At 36.1% G+C, this 16,971-nt stretch overlaps 1 protein-coding gene across 4 annotated transcripts in view; it reads right to left on the bottom strand.

Annotated features, from left to right (window-relative positions):
- The window catches only part of EXOC2 (exocyst complex component 2), a 131,875-nt gene that overhangs the window by 63,638 nt on the left and 51,266 nt on the right, over positions 1-16,971 (bottom strand). For 3 of the 4 annotated variants that reach the window (XM_048076106.2, XM_066992545.1, XM_048076108.2), the window contains 2 exons: positions 14,946-15,064; positions 3,411-3,536 (listed from right to left, as the gene is read on the bottom strand). In XM_048076106.2, coding sequence (XP_047932063.1) covers positions 3,411-3,536; positions 14,946-15,064 — 245 coding nt within the window. The remainder of the gene's footprint in view (positions 1-3,410; positions 3,537-14,945; positions 15,065-16,971) is intronic. The other variant, XM_048076107.2, reaches the window with a different exon arrangement.

Genomic DNA, 16,971 nt, shown 5'->3' with positions numbered 1-16,971 from the left:
AGTTTCTTATCAAATGGGGCAAAAGAGACTGGCAGAGGGAAAGTAAAGAGAAAGCTGAAAATGGGCAGAAGAAAGGTGCTGATTAATATGAAAACCAAAGGAAACTGAAATATTTCTCTATAACCATCCACCTTCTCCACAGAACCTTTCTTGATAATGATGTTTTTAGCAAACCAGGATATACAGGCAATTCTTACATGCTAAAAGACTGTTATATTTCACCTTATTAACTAGAGTCTACTTCAGAATGTTGGGAAAACAAACAGATTTCTGAAAAGACCACTTAAAGAGGTTTTTTTTTTTTTTGCTGTTATTTTTTTAAATAGTGGTCTTTTATAAATGAAAAAATTAAAAACATGATATTACCCTACATAACTCTGGAAATGCAGAAAAAATTCTTGCCTTTAACCTGCCAGAGAGTATTGTCCATACATAATAAGAGTTCACCATTTAAGCCAAAACAGGTGCTTAATAGCACATTAGGTAACTAGCACACATTACCAGAGCCTCACTATTTTATTGTTAGTAGCTGGTCTTGAATCTCCTTGAAGCACAGCACGCTTTCAGCAGCACCCATCTCTAGAGGTGCAGGTCAAGTATTGGTCCACTTGTTTACTGGATGGATAAACATCTCCACTAACCAAAACATTCTTTTTCATCACAGTGAAAAAGTCTAGGGACTGTGGATTAGTATTCAAGAATCCAAAATCACACTGGAAGCCCAAATTTAGGAGAGAGACTCTGACATAACTGAAGCTCATAGCGCATAACATTCAGCTCATAGCGCTGTTCCCGTTAGGAAGTACAAAAACATTGAAGTTCAAACAGCAAAACTTGCACCGTGGACACATAGATGTCAGAGCTGCACTTTTGCCAGCTTAGTTTATGAGAGAACTGGTCTAGACCCAGTAGCAGAAAAAGCCTTCTTACTAACATAGACTGTGACTGTGCCAGGAAGCTGGGCCAACACTGCTATAGCAACAGAGGCTCTGTAATGCCAACAAACCAACTTCTAACCAAAAGATTTTAGTTTCTCCTGGAAACCGTATCATCTTTGCCAAAAGCTCCAGTGCTAACCTAAGGTTACGACCAGGGATGTCTGTTCCTAACTATAAACACAGAATTTACTTTCGTATGATACTCTTTTTCCTTCCAGGAAGAATACTTCAGGCCTACTTCAGAGGCTGTCTTAGTCTCAAGTCTGCAGACAGCAGATACTTCTTAGAATAAGTTACTGCGTATCATGGCAAAAGGAAATTCAGGCCATAAATAACAGCATATTTGGACTTTGTTGCTAGAGGAAGCTCCAATCTATATTAAAGATTTTCTTAAAATTTGATGAAACATTTTCTTTCATTCTATTTATTCTATTATAATCTGTGCTATAACATCCTAATGATGAAACTAGATGAAACTAGATTTATTGTTCAGACATTCTCGTAAACATACACTCAAGCCAGAGCTGAATTGTATTTGAATACTGTAGTTTCAAATTCAAAGCAATTTGTTCAAAAAATGTCATGTACAATGACTGTCAATTACATTGTGGAGTAAAACCAAATGAAACCAAAAAAACGATGCCATTCCTCAAATTTTCTGAAGAATAAAAGGGTGCACATGCTGCCTGAAAAGAGAGTAAGTACATCATAGAATACTTGGCATCTTGTGCACAGGTATCATAAATGATTTATTTGCTTCAGATCTCCGCTCTGAGAACAGCAAGACAGCAAAGCCCTCAGCTCTTCCTAAGCATGCAGTGGGCACGAGCACCTAAGTAGCAATGAAATTAAGTCAGAGGCAACTCATTCTGACTCTAGGGTCTATGCTGGATTAGACTCCTAAGGTATTGTGATGTTCTGATCCTCCAGTTTTCCTTTGAACTTTGGTTTAAACTGCTGGTTACAGAATCTGAAAAACTTGCTGAAGACATGTCTTTTCCAGGTTGTAAAAGGTTATGGATCCATAACTAAGAATCTGAAACCAAATATTATCAAACTGAAATTGCCTTCACTACATGTAACTATTTAAGTTGAGAGAAATGCTAAAGAATTTAAACAAAGAAAAAAAAAAGAAACTGGATTGACTACGCTGCTTTGCTACATTGTCTGGCATGTGTATTGGTAGTGTTGCAGAAACCACTTCAAAACATGCAAGTACTACATAGAAACCAAGAGCTTGTATTAATGGTGGCACAGAACAATCAGCAATTCACTGTTTTGCTCTGTAAATACCAGGCTTCGGGCTGAGAAAGGACAAGGTTAACAGCAATACAGTAATGTAATTACTCAGTATACACATGTATTTTGAAATATAAACATTCAGTTTCAAATCACGAAGTAATTTAATTTTCTCACTTGTAAAGTTACACTGTCGCAGCACAAGAATGTACAATTCTTTCATCATTCTTCACTATGTTCTTGAGAGATTCCCTTCATTCTTCTTTGTGCTCAAAAAGATCAGATATTTATAGATGTTTTTTCAAGTAAGCCCACAGAGTTGGGAGAAGAGCAACATCAAAGCAGAACAAAGCCAGAAAGTTCTTCATAAAAAATTACTTTCTGCATAGCTTCAAGAACTAAACAAAACAAAATATCACACCCCCAACTGGTGTGAATGCTGAACTTTCTGAAATAAAATTATTAAAGCATTTATGTCAAAACTTATGCTTCAAAGTTTCAAGCGGCTTGGTAAGAAATGACCTCTCCTGTGAAATGCATGTTTTTTGACTCCTGTGATTTCACTATTAAAAGACTCCTGTTGTTTGGACAAGGTGCACTGAAGACAGTCTTGACACACAAGGGCTCTGTTGGTTGTGGACACACACTGCTCAAGCTAAGTCATACACTTTTATTTCCCTTTCTAGGTTCAGAAAATAAGGGACCCAGAACTGGATATGTGAAGTCACAGGAGAAGCAAATACAAGATCTGTCTTAAACGCACACAAAAGATGTAACAACAGCAATGGGAAAGTAGGTGGTTATGTAAAGGGGGAAAAAAATCTGATACTGTGGAAAAAATTTACGAAGATTTTAGTTATGAACTGCTTTTTACTTCTGGGAAAAAAGCAAACAAACAAACAAAAAAACCCACAAGAAACAGAAGACCCCCGTGATAAGCAACGGTAACACACAAGAAGAAAGAACACAGTTCCTAACATTAAAAAAAAAACACCAAAAAACATTTGGAGTGAAGTTTCAAAATTCACCTCTAAGACTTTGTCTTCACAGAGATCTAAGTTAATCTATAGCAGCACGTAATGTTAGTAATGGTGACTGGAGAGATTTGCTGTCTACCAACAAACCAAAACAATAAACACACAGAATCTAGGTTTCTGTTTGTTTTTCTGACTGTGCAGCACACTGGATATAGGGAATTACAGATTTGTGTTTCCAAACAAAACAGATGCCTACCATCATCACGGCCAGACTGAAAACTGCTGCCTCTTTTCAATGAAGCAGTTTGACTGAGGTGGCCAATTGGAGATGGACGCACATCACTGTCCAGGTCTAACATGGGACTGTGGATCAATGAGGTGCCTATGGAGGGGGAAAAAGAGTAGAAATAATGATTTTGCACATCAATTGACATGAAAATGCATATGGATTCAGATTTAGTTTGGAAGTGATACAAGACTAAAGTTATCTATCAAAAACATTCTTAATCTTGCTTATTTAGACTGTTTGTTCATCCACACAAATGCTATTCAAAAACACTGCTATTGACTCCCACAGCAAAGCCAAAACCACTTATCACATGAGAAATGTTCTTTGGTCTGTATGTCTCAGCTTTTACAATTAAGGCCCTACAATTAGTTGCTTGAAAGCCACGGATAAATATATTTATGCCATTAATGACGTGACACACACTGGTATATGACTGAAAATACTTTTCAACTGCAAAGACTTCTTGTGTCTCCAACTGAAGCAGTAAAGGGCAGAGTATTCTACTACTTCTTAGATGCTTGACCTACACAGAATTCAGGTAGTAAGAATCCACCCATCATGAGGCAATGAACTAATTGCTCCGTATTCCTGTGCACGTCTATAAATCACCCCCTACGTACCCATGGTTCCAAACACAGAACATATTTTGCAAAGAACCAGTTACTGTTTTCAAATTAATTATATTTTCTTTGAGTGTTTCTCCATATGTAGATCACTGTAAGCAAGCCCTAAGCAATGATCTAACTTGGTGGAGGTGTATACTTGGAGTCTAATAAATGTTCTGGAAAACAATTTCATAATGAGAAGACCATGACGATTTTTTTGTTTGTTTGTTTTTAAATATACTAAAGCGCTGCCGGTATTTCTCTTAAAGTCTACATTGATGGTTTATGCATCTCACTTTACAGATATATTTCTGAAAGTAACCACCAAAAAGGATATCAGCAGTGGACAAGTGAGCTGTTAACACAGCTGAACTTGAATTAATCACAATTCATAAGGAATTTTGTAGTGAGAATCTCGGAGTTTGAGTTTACATTGCTTGATCTTTTCCATCAATACCTGCATTCACTTAAAATAACAGGAAAGCCACACAGTAAGAGCACTAACTCTAACACGACTATATACAGGAACAAGAATAACACAAAATAAAAAGGACTCGAAGTATGTTTCTTCTGAATTTATGTTTCTGTCAGACCAGTGTTGTAGCAAAGATACACCTAGTCACTTTACTTCAACGACCGGGATTTAAAGAACAATATTAAACACTGTGAAAATCACTGCAAACTACCAATAGATGACAGTATTGTTTTTTGATTCTTTTTGAAAATAATTTTTCCTCCCATAATTTTTAATGGCTTTTAAACAAATTTCCTGCGGCCTCAAGGAGGCACTGTCATTACAGAGCTGTCAGTTCTCTGCTTCATGTTATTACCATTCACACTATAAAATACCTAAGTAAATAGATCTATTTGCTACTTAGTTAAAAACTGCAATGGATACACTGTGTTGACTATGTTTGGCCTGCATTGTGAATATGTTGACTATTCAACTTCTACACCATTTATTAAAACTGGCTTATATTTATTACACCTTGAAAATTAATGAATTTTCAGCTATACAGAATCTGCTGCAATGGGCAAGTAGCACCACAGTCAATTTCTACTATAAGTTGATTTGGGAAAGGACTTTTCCCTCTGAATTAACTAAAAATACGAGGAAGGAAAAAAATAAAGCCATCAGAAGTTTTTAGAGTAGGTATGGATGCTACAAATAGTTAATTATGAACATGTACTAAGCAACCGCCCATACAACAGAGATCTGCGTAAGGTCACGTATCTTCTGCATTTAGGATTCAAATGCCTCTGACTTCCAAAACATATCTTAAATGTTGTAAATTTGCAATAATTAACTTGTGTGAAAACATTCCAGCAACTGTCCAGAAAAAAGTAAAACAATTTCTTTTCTTGATTAAAAAAAAAAAAAAAAAAAATATGCAAGATGCATTTGGTACCTTGCAGAGATTCTACCCAAAATAAAAAGAACATTGCATAAAAGATTTTAAGAACTTTTTAGCGTCTCACATAGTTCTTTGGTTTCCATTAAAATTTGTCTCTGAGATTTATATCTGCCTTTTATTTGGCTGAAAATAAAGACATGCCCAGAAGTATAAATCAGAACTGTCACAGGCATTGCTAGTTAAAAAGCATATATATTTCATACGTAAAAACAAAAAGCAGCAATGCTATTTTCACAAAAACTACACTTACAAAAAAGGCATGATACACCAAAATTTCCCTCTTTGATGTCTTCATGTAGGATTTATGCTCTCACCCTTCAAACACCTTGTTAATACGGGGAATTTCTTGTAAACAGATGGTATCTAAAAATGACAGTGCCAATTAAACCTCAGAATTAAGAAAAACAGACACACTTACCAAAACATCTTAATGTGAATTAGTTCAATTAAAGCCATTTGCCTGAGGTAGCTGAAAAGCTAAAAATTCTGTATTGCTGATGATATACTAACCCCACGTTGCCCAAATGGTTTATATATTCACCAGTAACAGAAAACACGTAAAGAATACTCTCTTGTTCCACCAGAAAAACCACATCATCAGTTTGCAGCCGTACCAGGAAAAGAAAGTTTAACATGAACTAATTTCTTAATTGGTTGTCTAGCATTACAAGCAAGTATAACACAGCAGCAGGGAACTACAACAGCACATATACCCTCAGGACTAATAAACATCTGGATTACATTAGCAATGCTGATCTTGCTTGCAGCCGACCAGAAGATAGCGCTTGAAGACTGCACACTAATGCATATATCTTGTGTTTAAAAAAAAAAAAAGGAAAGAAAAAAAAAAGAAAAAAAGGAGTAAACTTAACAAACAATTTTTCTCCCACCCCAATTCATTCCCTCTCTGGAGCCATGAGCTTAATTTTAGCAGCATAATGTAATACAATGAATTAATATTAGTATGAACTGTAGACACTAATATTTATAAACCTAAATAAACTACCCAAATAATAATTTACTGCTTATTCATTATCTGATTTGTATACGATTTCTACATTCTTAGATCCTGAATATGGCATAGCAAGAATCTCAATTTTTAAGAAATTAGCTTTTTACCATGCTAACAGTTTTTAAGATACTGTATAAGCAAATGGTACGAAAAATAGATTCCTGGCAGACATCCGTTTTTTAACAAACATACTGCATCTTTGAAGTTACACAAGTATTTTTTTCCCCCAAAATACAGCATCTACATGGAACATATCTGTCAGTGACTACAGTGCCAAGTGTATATTTAACCAAGGAAACACAGGAAAAATAAATGTACTACATTCGCCTCTTCTACCTCGTCATGACAAGTAAGTACAAGAAGTATAATTAAATCCTTCTTACATTTACAACTGTGAAATCAAGAGATCAAACAAGTTTTGAGGGCCTTAATATTGCTTTAATTTTTTCTTTTTAAAAGATTTTATTGGGTTTCAACTTTTTGCACATATATTTTATAGGTATGCAGAATAAAATTGAGGCTATTCAGATACTGTGTGAAATACAAACAGTGCAGTGTCTTTTTTTCAGACCTCCCTGTTCTAGTGCAGTAAGATATCACCAGAATAAGGATTTTAATAAAATACAATACGAGCACGATGCTTTTTGAGGTCATTTACTTTATTTGGGTTTTCACTTTTCTCCAAATTTGTCAGTACTAGAGTTGCTACAGGGTACGTATATGCCTACAGTATTTATGGCTGATGTACGTACACTTTGACCGCAGCCTTTGTGCATGTCATTGTCTGCATGCTCTTGGCAGGCAGCACGTTCCAGCCTCAGTGTGAAAGACAGCTAGCGTGAAATTTGCCTAAAATACGATTTTTCCATGATCAACGATTTAAGCCTTTAAAAGCAGCTCGACGTTCGTATTTCAAACCCATTACAAAACCGAGTGCAAGAGCCATCCTTTGCGCCACAGCCCTGCTTGCTGTGTCCCCTTGCTGCCTAGCAGAGCAAGGCTCCTGGCGGGCATCAGGCCCACCTCGCCTCCCGGCTGCCACCAGGCCTCGGCCGCGGCTCTGTCAGCCTGTCGCAGCGTTAATGTCTCGCTGAAGCTTTATAAAAGGCTTTTTGCAAAAGATACCGAGTGACCTGGAGATACTGAGTGACCTGAGTGTTTTTCACAGTGACAAAAAAAAAATATTTACAAGTGGCCAGCCTCGGGCTGAGTAGTTTTTCAGTGTGATCCCCCATGGCAAGTCAAACACCAGTCATTACACAGACTAAATGCATAACCACGGCATGTATATGAGCACGACTAGGAAAGGAAAAGACTGTACAGATGTGCAACCAGGTGAATACAGTTACTGTATTCTTTCATCCATTATGTATCTCGCAGCGAATTTTCTCACAGGCTACAATGGCGAGGGAGCGCTGATCTATAGCCTCCGGACGCTCTGAAGGGCGGCAGACTTCCTTACCACCCTTAAACACCTTTGAACATTTTTTCCTGCGCACAGCGGGCCCTTGTCCTGTGCTACAGCCTGACCACCCACTGTTGCTTGTTGACCAAACACACGGTGCCTGGAGCCTGCACTGACACGACCAGGATAAGATTCCTTTCAAGGACGCCGCAGAGAGAATTTCAATTTGTCTGGGCAAAAAAATTAGGCAAGCAGAAGAAATTATCTAAAAATTAACCTGCTCAGCAAATGAATGATTGCATTTTATTCTTTTTCTTGAGTACTCTTTTTGTTCTACCATTACATAAACATTTATTTGGAATCTGACAGCTTTAAAAGATCAACACGAAAATGGGTTGTATTTCTAGCAAAGAGATGAGTGCTAAAGATTAAAATTGTTGCACTTTAGGGAAAGCACATTTTTGGAATACATTTTCAAATGTATTCCCCCCTCCCCCCTCCTAACTAAAGGTTAGTCTTTGTTATCCTAAATGTATAATGAAATGATTTTTTTGGTTTACCACAAAAAAGGCAATTGGGCCTACTACTATTTTGAGTGGTGTTCTAAGTATTTCACATCACGATCTATGGGTAAGCCTTACTGTCAGTTCTGCAGGCCAAAAAACACTGAAGCAAAAGCCAAATACTCCTAGTTCAGCGTATAAACAAAAATGATGTCATTTTACTAGTGTGAGCTCCAGCGGACACTGAGATCTTCAGCAACTTTGAGACCAGTCCACTTCCACTAAATATCCTGCACAGCGATTTAAAAGACTCAGGAAGACACTGAGGTAAAATTCTAGCCACAGAAGAGTTTCTTTTATCTTCAGCAATACCGGTCCAGTTTTGATTTTATACTACCTGTGCCTCTTTTTAATCACAGTATTTACTGTCTGTGGGATGGATTATTGTTTAAAATTTTATTCGAACAATGCCCCCTCCGTTTCCCAACAAAAATCTAAACATCAGCAAAGTTACAGATACAGGTGGTTAAAGGAAAACAAATCTAGTGTCAAATTTTGTACTGATTAATTTTTTTTTTCAATTAATAACCCATTAAGGGTTTGCTTGACGACTGCTGTCAAAAGAGTATTTCTGCTACGGACAGGGGATGTGGTTTAGACGTGAAATGGTTCCCAGCTGCAAGAAGTCTTCTTCCAGATGTACAGTAAGCAAAGGCAATGGAAGAGAACCAGCTGCTAGGATAACAAATTGAAAAGGCCCTTTTGACACAAGGCTTGCTGGCCTGTCTGATCTGACAAAGACAGATCTTTCATTGCAAGGTGAACAGAATCTCAGTGTGGCATAGAAGACAGACCAATGTGGTCTAAGTAACTGTCTCTCTCCTTCATGCTACACACAGCTGCTGTTAATCTGGCACAAAACAAACAAACAAACAAACAAACAAACTACAACAAAAAAAAAAAAACACGCTTTTTTTTTTAAAATGGTATCTGCACCATATTCTGAGTGCTGCAAAGACTCTATTTTTTCAGCAGTTTAAACAATAACAAAAAACACTGCTGTGACTGAACTAGTATACTTGTGTATCGAGAACTGTCTCCATCTTGGGAACATTAAGAGGCTGTATATTTTGCAGCCAGAAGAGTTGCAGAAAGATCATACTACCACTTCGTTAGTGTTTCCATTTACAATTTCAGTTTCTAGAGGGTATTAACAGATAGCTTATTTGTACTAATATTACTTATATCTCAAAAAGGCCTGTTAGAAGATGTTTAGTCACTTTTAAGACAACTGGACTAAAGTCCCTATGCATTTTAGCTCACAGCATCATGAAAACTGCCCAACAGATTCAAAGTCTAAGTAATAACCATTGGCCACACAGAAAATAGCCTTAATCTCCATAGGTTCTTTCCCCAATACTTACATTAAGAATCTCATTGCTTAATTCATTTTGGCTACCTGCCCAGTGCCACAGGCAAATTTTAAACTAAACCTCATTTATTTACATTTATTTTCATGTCATTTTATGTCACTATATCCCCCATGTTTCCTGTACTCCAAGTCTGGGAAGCAGAAACCATACTTAAAAATCTAAAATTATGTCCTAATAGTAGGGGAATTATCAAGTAAAGTTAAAAAATACAAATATATAAAAGTTTTAATCGAAGGAAACAGTATAGTATCCAGAAAGCAGGTCCAAAAGCCTCCAGACTTCTTCAAACTGTGAGTTCAAAGTTCAGAAGAATCAATTCAGACTAGCCAATACAAGGCACAAAATACCAGCACAATCTAGTTTGTCATTCAGGTATTGTTTACGAGACATTTTAGAAATACTACTTTGACTGAGCATAGTGCTTTTCTATGTTAAATTTTACATTCATAGTAATCAAAAATATTTTTCCTGTCTTAGTCTCACACATTTCTATCTCCCTAACACATATCTACATATTAAATAACAGCAGAAAACTAGCTTTACCTAATTTAGGTCCTTCCAGTGGGCAGCAATAGCATTTTGCAGTCAGAGCTATAAATGGAATCTATCAGTGCTTCAGAAAATTACTTCATCACCATAAAAAATAAGTTTCAAAAACAATAAAAGAGCACAAATGCCTATTCCATTAGTAAAAGACAGGTATTAAATAGAAAACAAAAAGTTATTAAATCTGTTTATTTCCAAGCATCACTACATCGTAGAGCTAGAGCACAAGGCAGCTGCACATGGGTCCCGTGTCCATAGGGGCATCTTTTATGAAAGACTCTGAGAATCAGAGAAGTGGGAGGATGGCTTTATGAAAGGACACTACCATTCAAGTTTTGTGATCTGGGCATCCCCTGTACTGCTTAATGCTTCCACAATGACTTTGACTATGCTGTTGAGTGTCTCTCTCTGTCCTGGCTGCTCATACGTCAGAGCATAAGAAATTTTAATCTGCTGTCATATATGCATATTCGCTCATTCCTTTCAACATATGGGCTTGGATTTCAACAGTTTCTCATCTTCTGTCCTAGGTTAAAGGTTGGACTAGATGACCTTAGAGGTCTTTTCCTACCTAAATGATTCTAGGATTCTATGATTCTGCCTGCATGATTTACCTCACAAATGAGAAGGTCAGTTATGGTTATACAGCGTAAGAGAGAGCTAGGATGAAAGTAAAGTTGTGCAAGTAACAACTGCCATATCGGAGTATGTAATGAAGTCTACATAACTTTAGACTGATCAGCAAACCAGTAGGGTTTAAGACTGAGAGGAAACAGTATGTTAATACACATACATAGATATTCCTCAAGGGAAATTAAATTCTCTCCAAAATGCTAGCACTGCCATAAAGGAGTTTTTACACAGGACTTTACAAAATTCAAATTCTACTTGCACCCTTTGAAATGAACACAACCAAATATCTAATGATAAGATTGCTGTATGTTTTACAATTACTAATTGTCTATTTAAATCAAAGAAGACATCTGATTGAATAATTCGCTGTTGGTAGTTAACAGTCTTTAAGACATACTGCCAAATCATCTGCCAAAGTTTAGTACAGCCTGACACACCTTTCAATTTTTGGAAATAATATTAATACAAGCAGGATTAACTGAAAACAGATAGTACTTGAAACACATATAGCTTATGCTAACCACAGAAACACAGTCCAAGAGTGAACTCCAAGACTATTACAGCACTGTAAATTTGCCACATATTTCAAGCTGCATCAGAGTTTGTACTATACTGTGGTATTTTGCAGTTCTTAGGACATAAAACTGCAGAGTATTTTTACAAAAAGGAGCTAATCTCTAATAATAGCCAAGCAAAGAGGCTCTTCTATTCTTGTTTTACTTTACATATGGAAGTGCTGCTGAGTGTGAAGGATTCACACCTGGATATAAAAAGAAAAAAAATATATATTTAAATATATCTCTAATTTGTAGTTTTGTGATAGCACTTTCAATCACCTCAACAGGTACATTAGTTAACTCCACTCTTCAGCTATGCTTAGGGTAGTCTTGAAAGTACAGCCACTAACATGAGGGTAATCATCAAAGACAAAGAACCCAAAGAGAACACAGAAAGAGACATAGAAAAGTAGATTTATTTCTTGCCAGTATTGGAGCTTTGTCCAGATCATCTGGATGAGATCATACATCACCAAGATCTCTCAAATAAGATAGGGGAAGATGTTATTTCTATAAAAGAAAGAAATATTTTAAGCTGTAATGACTAAAGGGTCATCCTCCTAGCACTATGCAAAAAAAATGGTACAATTTTGTCCCAGTGGGAGTACATTGTTGGCTTTTCATTAATGACTGAATTTGTAGGAAGTTCTCCTTAGAATTCACTTAGCTTTGGTTTTTTAGCTTGCTTAGGAAATAATTACAATGTTAACCTTCTCTTCCCAAATGCATCATGGCCCCACAAACAAATTATTTGAGAATGCTTGTTTTTGACAATTAGCTACAAACCTTCTGTCCAGGAATGCCAGTAGAGTTTTTACCAGAAACTTTTGCAGATAAGAAAAGCAAAGTTTTTTGTCTAATTCCAAATCCATTTCAGGTAGTAAAAAAATGGATCACATGTAACAACTCAGAGCTCTAGTATGCTTTGAAAACTACTAAATCATCAGCAAAATACTTTTGCACAAACTCAGTTGAAAGTTGAAAAATAAAACATGCACAAATGCATAAATAGAAAGAATCTGCTATAAAGGTTTAAGTTTACTACACTGAAGAGTTTTGAGTCAGTCAGTTTGACCCCACAGATTCATGGTCCGCAGAAAAACAGCTAATAATAGCCAGAAACTGTTGGTATATTCAAGGTGGAATTGTAATCTCTGTTTGTATAATCTAGCATATGCCATCTGCTAGAAACAATATATATTATCTCTGTTAAAAAGAGAAACCTAGAAAAACATCTGATGCACTTTCAAGAGACTATCAACATTATGACCTACCTCTTCCTCCAAACACTTGATACACAAAATCTTTTCCAGAAGAATGTTTCAAACTCCAGTTTGAAAATTTATTACTATTCTCTCTTAAAAAATACCTTCTGAAACTATGAACATAGAAACAACATTTCTGACTTCAAGTTGATTTGATTTCTCAAAATCATGCACAACTAATTTGATATCTGAGTGAAAAAAACACTTTTCCTGTCAGAAAAGCATACATCAAAGAAAGTATATTAAAATAAATTCCATGTCTCTGATCACAATCAGCACTGTTCTGCTTGGCAGTTAATACCAATTCTTCTAAGTTTTCTCTTTGCCTTCTCCCATCTGGTGTATGCTAAAATTAAAGATGTATGGAAATGAGAAACTAAGTTTAGCAACTTTCCTTTGCCCAACTAGATACTAAATGGGGAATTCCATCAACCAGGATCAATACTTGAGTATTTTACAGCCTGCACAAAAACTATATCAATAAGGACCATGTAAAAGACAAAAGAAAGCTATTTAAATTAGATCAGCTCTTTTTAATGAAAGTCATAATATATTACCATTTTTTTTCATGCAAATATTAACTATTCATACATGCATTTACTGGGCAGTCAAGTTATGTAAATTCTTCTTTCTGTCAGCCAAACAAAGCTGTTAACATAAAAGTCCCTTTGATATTAAGGCTGAGGTAAGCAGAATTGTTGCAAGAAAAACATCACATAGGTTGAGATTTTCAAGACAAGCCAAGGAATTTAGGCTCATTTTCAATATTTTACTGGAGCATGCATATCAAAATTATACAGACCAGTACAACAAAAAAGTCTCGAGCATTTAATGTCTTTATGCTCCTATTTTTCTTGCTAAGAAGCTGAGAGATGGCATTTTGCAAGGGAAAGGAGAAAAAGAAAGCTTAGAATCATTAATGGCGGCCGTTTTTTTCAAGCTGGTGTTGCCCTTGAGAGATATGTTGCAAGGTATATCTCAGGTTTCTGGGGAGGACAGGAGATGGGGAGGTTATGGAAATGTTCTGAATTTTGACCAAGAAGCCAAGAAGCCAACCTGGCATTCCAACTCATCCCATAGCACTCAATAATGTGTTGTAGAACAAAGATGGTCTGTGCATGCTTACAGCTAAAACTTACTGTCATATGTGAAGCACCATGTGAACCCTATACCTGTTGCCGCAACCTCTGCTAAAGAAGAAAATTTAAGCATCCTGCAGCAACTTCACAGCACTTATCTGCAGCAGCTTTTACTCAGTAAAATTCTTGTGCCTTCTCATAAGAAAACACCTTACTTGGTTTGGGATACACACACAGCAACACTAAACATGCGCATTACCCATAAGCCAAAAGAAGCTAGATTCCAATATACCTACTCATTTCAGAAATATCAGCAATCCTGCTAAGACTCCTTGAGAAACAAGACACTACTTGTCATTCTCTAATACAGTTTTCAGATTTTACTAGAAATGACAGGCCAATAGCTTCCCACCTATGCCCTTTTGAAAATATGCTGATGTGATAGATTATGTTTACCAGTAGCTAAGTTGCTGCCACACCTGAAAGCAATACCTCTGAGGGTGCATTTCTTCAATGAGTAACACTGGCAAAAACATACATAACAGAAGTAAGTATTCGTATAGTTCTTAATACAACATGGACGAATGGGATATTTAGATAGTCTTACAGGTCTGTGCATCATTCGCTGCATATCAAGAAATTACAATTCATTCCACTATACCCTAATGTCCTGCATATTCATACACTACCAGCATACCCTGTGAACTGAAATTGAAATGGTAGATTCAACAACAATCTAAATTTAATGTGGCCTCCCAGACGTGTTTCTAGAGGACAGTAAACTTCAGATGTATGATTGAAATTCAATGCTTTTGCCATGTAAAGAACTTAAAAGTTCCAAGTTAAACAAAAATAAAATTCCAATTGCTGTTTTGTTTTCATAATAATAAAGAAAACAATACATTTCAGTATTCAATGTTGTAAAAAGCTATCAAAATTAAATGGAGAAAAGTATCATTTTTACACTAAAACTTGTCAAATAAAAGGCAATGCCAAATTCCTAAGTGTCAAATATATACATGTATATATAACAAAAAATATATCCTTGCCTTTTTGTTCTTTAACATAGTTCTCCTTACAGTTGTGCATGAGCTTTAGAATCCACTGATGTTGAGCACCAATGCACTGCCAAGCAGGGTCCCCAGGAGCATGAAGATCAGAAAGATATCTGTAAAACCCAGTCCAAAAATCACAGTTCTGACTTGACATACTGAAGGCCTCATTAAAACAGACCAAAGATGTACCAAGAAATATATATATATTAAAACCATTTTAAAAATTCAAGAAGAATAGTTAAGATACACTCATACCCAATGCAAACACAAGCTTTGCATTCTCCCTTCCTAATTTACTGAGGCAAAATTCAGTCAAAAAAAAGTGTAATAATAAACAAAAACCACATATATTTAATATCACATTAACATGTATTTTCTGTTGTGCCTCTAGAAATGTACCCTGGAAATCAAGCTCTTTATCTGCCAAAATTGCAGATTAGTACTTCATGTTTCACATGAAATCTGTGATGACATATCAAGCACATAAAATATGATATTTTTCTTCCCACTTTATAAGTCCCGATTGTGTCATCATGCAACTGTAACAGGCAAATGCAGATGGAATTAATTTTTAGTGGTTCATTAATTTTAGCACAAGCGTGCACAAGTGAATGTAAACTAAGCTCCTGTTTTGTTTCTTTTTGTTTGTTTTTATTTTGTTTTGCATTAGGATGCTCACATACAGTTTTTTAAATGTAATTTATATGTATATATTTATTATTCCATCTATACAAAGGGTAATGAAAAAAATGAACAGGTTGCCCTGAGAGGTTGTGAGTCTCCCTTCTTGGAGATTTTCAAAAGACACTTGGAGGTGGTCCTTGGCATCCTGCTCCTTGTGGCCTGGCTTGAGCAGGAGGGTTGGACCAGGTGACCTCCAGGGGTCACTTCCCACCTCAACCCTTCTGTGATTCTCTGAGTGGGGCTTTCAATTAGTGAAAGTGAAAAACACCATGTCTTTGGGGAGAGAGGAGTATTGGAAGCCAACTGCTGTGATTCCCAAGAGGACGCAGAAGTATAGTCTAATGTACAGGATTCATGACTACATGACAATGATACTTTCAAAAGAAAATGTTCATAAAGCAGTAGCTTCTCTACTATTTAACGTGGTCCATTATGTTCTGTATTTAGAGACATGGGACAAATTCAAAAAATCAAGGTGCTCAAGATGAGGTACACTGATTTATGATCTTAAGCAGTACAGGAAATGTTCAAGTCTTTCACAAAAGCTATTCTACTACAATATGTCTAATGCTAGTTAGGACTGCATTGCTAAATTCTGTCTTCCTTGAGAACTGTCTGCAGTACATGAACAAGCAGAAACTGTCAAAGTAGGATTGGTGGGATGGATGAGAACATTACACAACCAACCATTTTGACAGGGTGATATTTATAAATTATGAGCTCAAGTTTTACCTCAGCATTCGGGGGACTTTTAGCCTTTGTTTAGACACAAAATTGGAAAAAAAAAATTAATACTGCTGGTCTTGAAAAAAATACACCCCCTTGCCTGTTAAGTGATATGGTAAAGTTTCTGAGCAGTATAAATAATTATCAGTCTAAAGAATGTAATAAAATAAGGGGAAAATGTGAATTTGGGAAAATATGAATTGAAGCTTAACTATAAAGACTGGATACATATATACATTGAATATCTGAGTGGGGAGAGTATGGTATTTCAGATCTTGCTCTGTCTAAGACATTGGAGACATACAAAACAAACATATCAAGGAAGAAAAAAAACCTCTTAAAAGTAGCAGTTCCTATGCAAATAATTTTACAGTTAGGATTTTATTAATTTCCACTTAACTGAAGTGCTCTGAAGAAAGCTTTATTCACACCTCGCCTCCAGGAATTTTACATTAGTATTAACCACATCAGCATACCTAGACTAGGGAAACTCATTTAATGGATTTGTATGTTGGACTTCTGTTAATTCTGTATCACAAAATTATTCCAGATTTGTGCAATCCTGCTCTCCTTCATGATACTATTCTACATGTGAAATACATCTGTCACA

This window comes from Anser cygnoides, chromosome 2 (genome assembly GCF_040182565.1).
Source record: "Anser cygnoides isolate HZ-2024a breed goose chromosome 2, Taihu_goose_T2T_genome, whole genome shotgun sequence".
Classification (NCBI taxonomy): Eukaryota; Metazoa; Chordata; class Aves; order Anseriformes; family Anatidae; genus Anser; species Anser cygnoides.
The sequence above is the reverse complement of the archived record's forward strand: the minus strand, read 5'-3'. Positions and strand labels throughout refer to the sequence as shown.